General features: G+C 30.2%; 1 protein-coding gene across 1 annotated transcript; it reads left to right on the top strand.

The window, feature by feature from the left end:
* On the top strand, positions 1-480 carry PGSY75_0041500 (putative EMP1-like protein; the record flags this gene model as incomplete). The annotated part of the gene is made up of 1 exon (XM_018783531.1): positions 1-480. A coding segment is annotated over one exon (480 nt), but the record flags the coding sequence as incomplete, so codon positions are not given.

The following is a 480-nucleotide window of genomic DNA, read 5'->3' as shown; positions in this document are numbered from 1 at the left end:
TATAATAATAATAATAGGTCTGAAAATCGTATAGAATGGTGGAATGATAATAAAACAAATGTTTGGCACTCAATGTTATGCGGGTATCAAAAAGGTAGAAACGCTACTCAAAATAGAACATTGAACCAATCATGGTGTACTTTACCTGATGACGATCAGACTGATCAGTTTCTTCGATGGATGACTGAATGGGCAAAACAAGCATGTAAAGAAAAAATACAACTTTCCAAAGACGTAACGAAAAAATGTAATAATATTTTTAATCAAAAGCAGACGCCTAGTATAACAAAAATTAAAGACACTAACTGTAAATCAATATTTAATGATTATATGAACTGGTATTATAAGCGAAATCCCCAATGGAAGCAATTGTCTGACAAATATAATAGTTTTAAACACAATAATACTCATGTTAATGCTAATCCAACTGAAGAAACTGCTGAGGAATATATACAAAATAAATGTGTAGATTGTGATTGT

This window comes from Plasmodium gaboni (assembly GCF_001602025.1).
Source record: "Plasmodium gaboni strain SY75 chromosome Unknown, whole genome shotgun sequence".
NCBI lineage: Eukaryota > Apicomplexa > Aconoidasida > Haemosporida > Plasmodiidae > Plasmodium > Plasmodium gaboni.
Note: the sequence above shows the minus strand (reverse complement) of the source record. Positions and strands in the feature narration are given on the sequence as shown.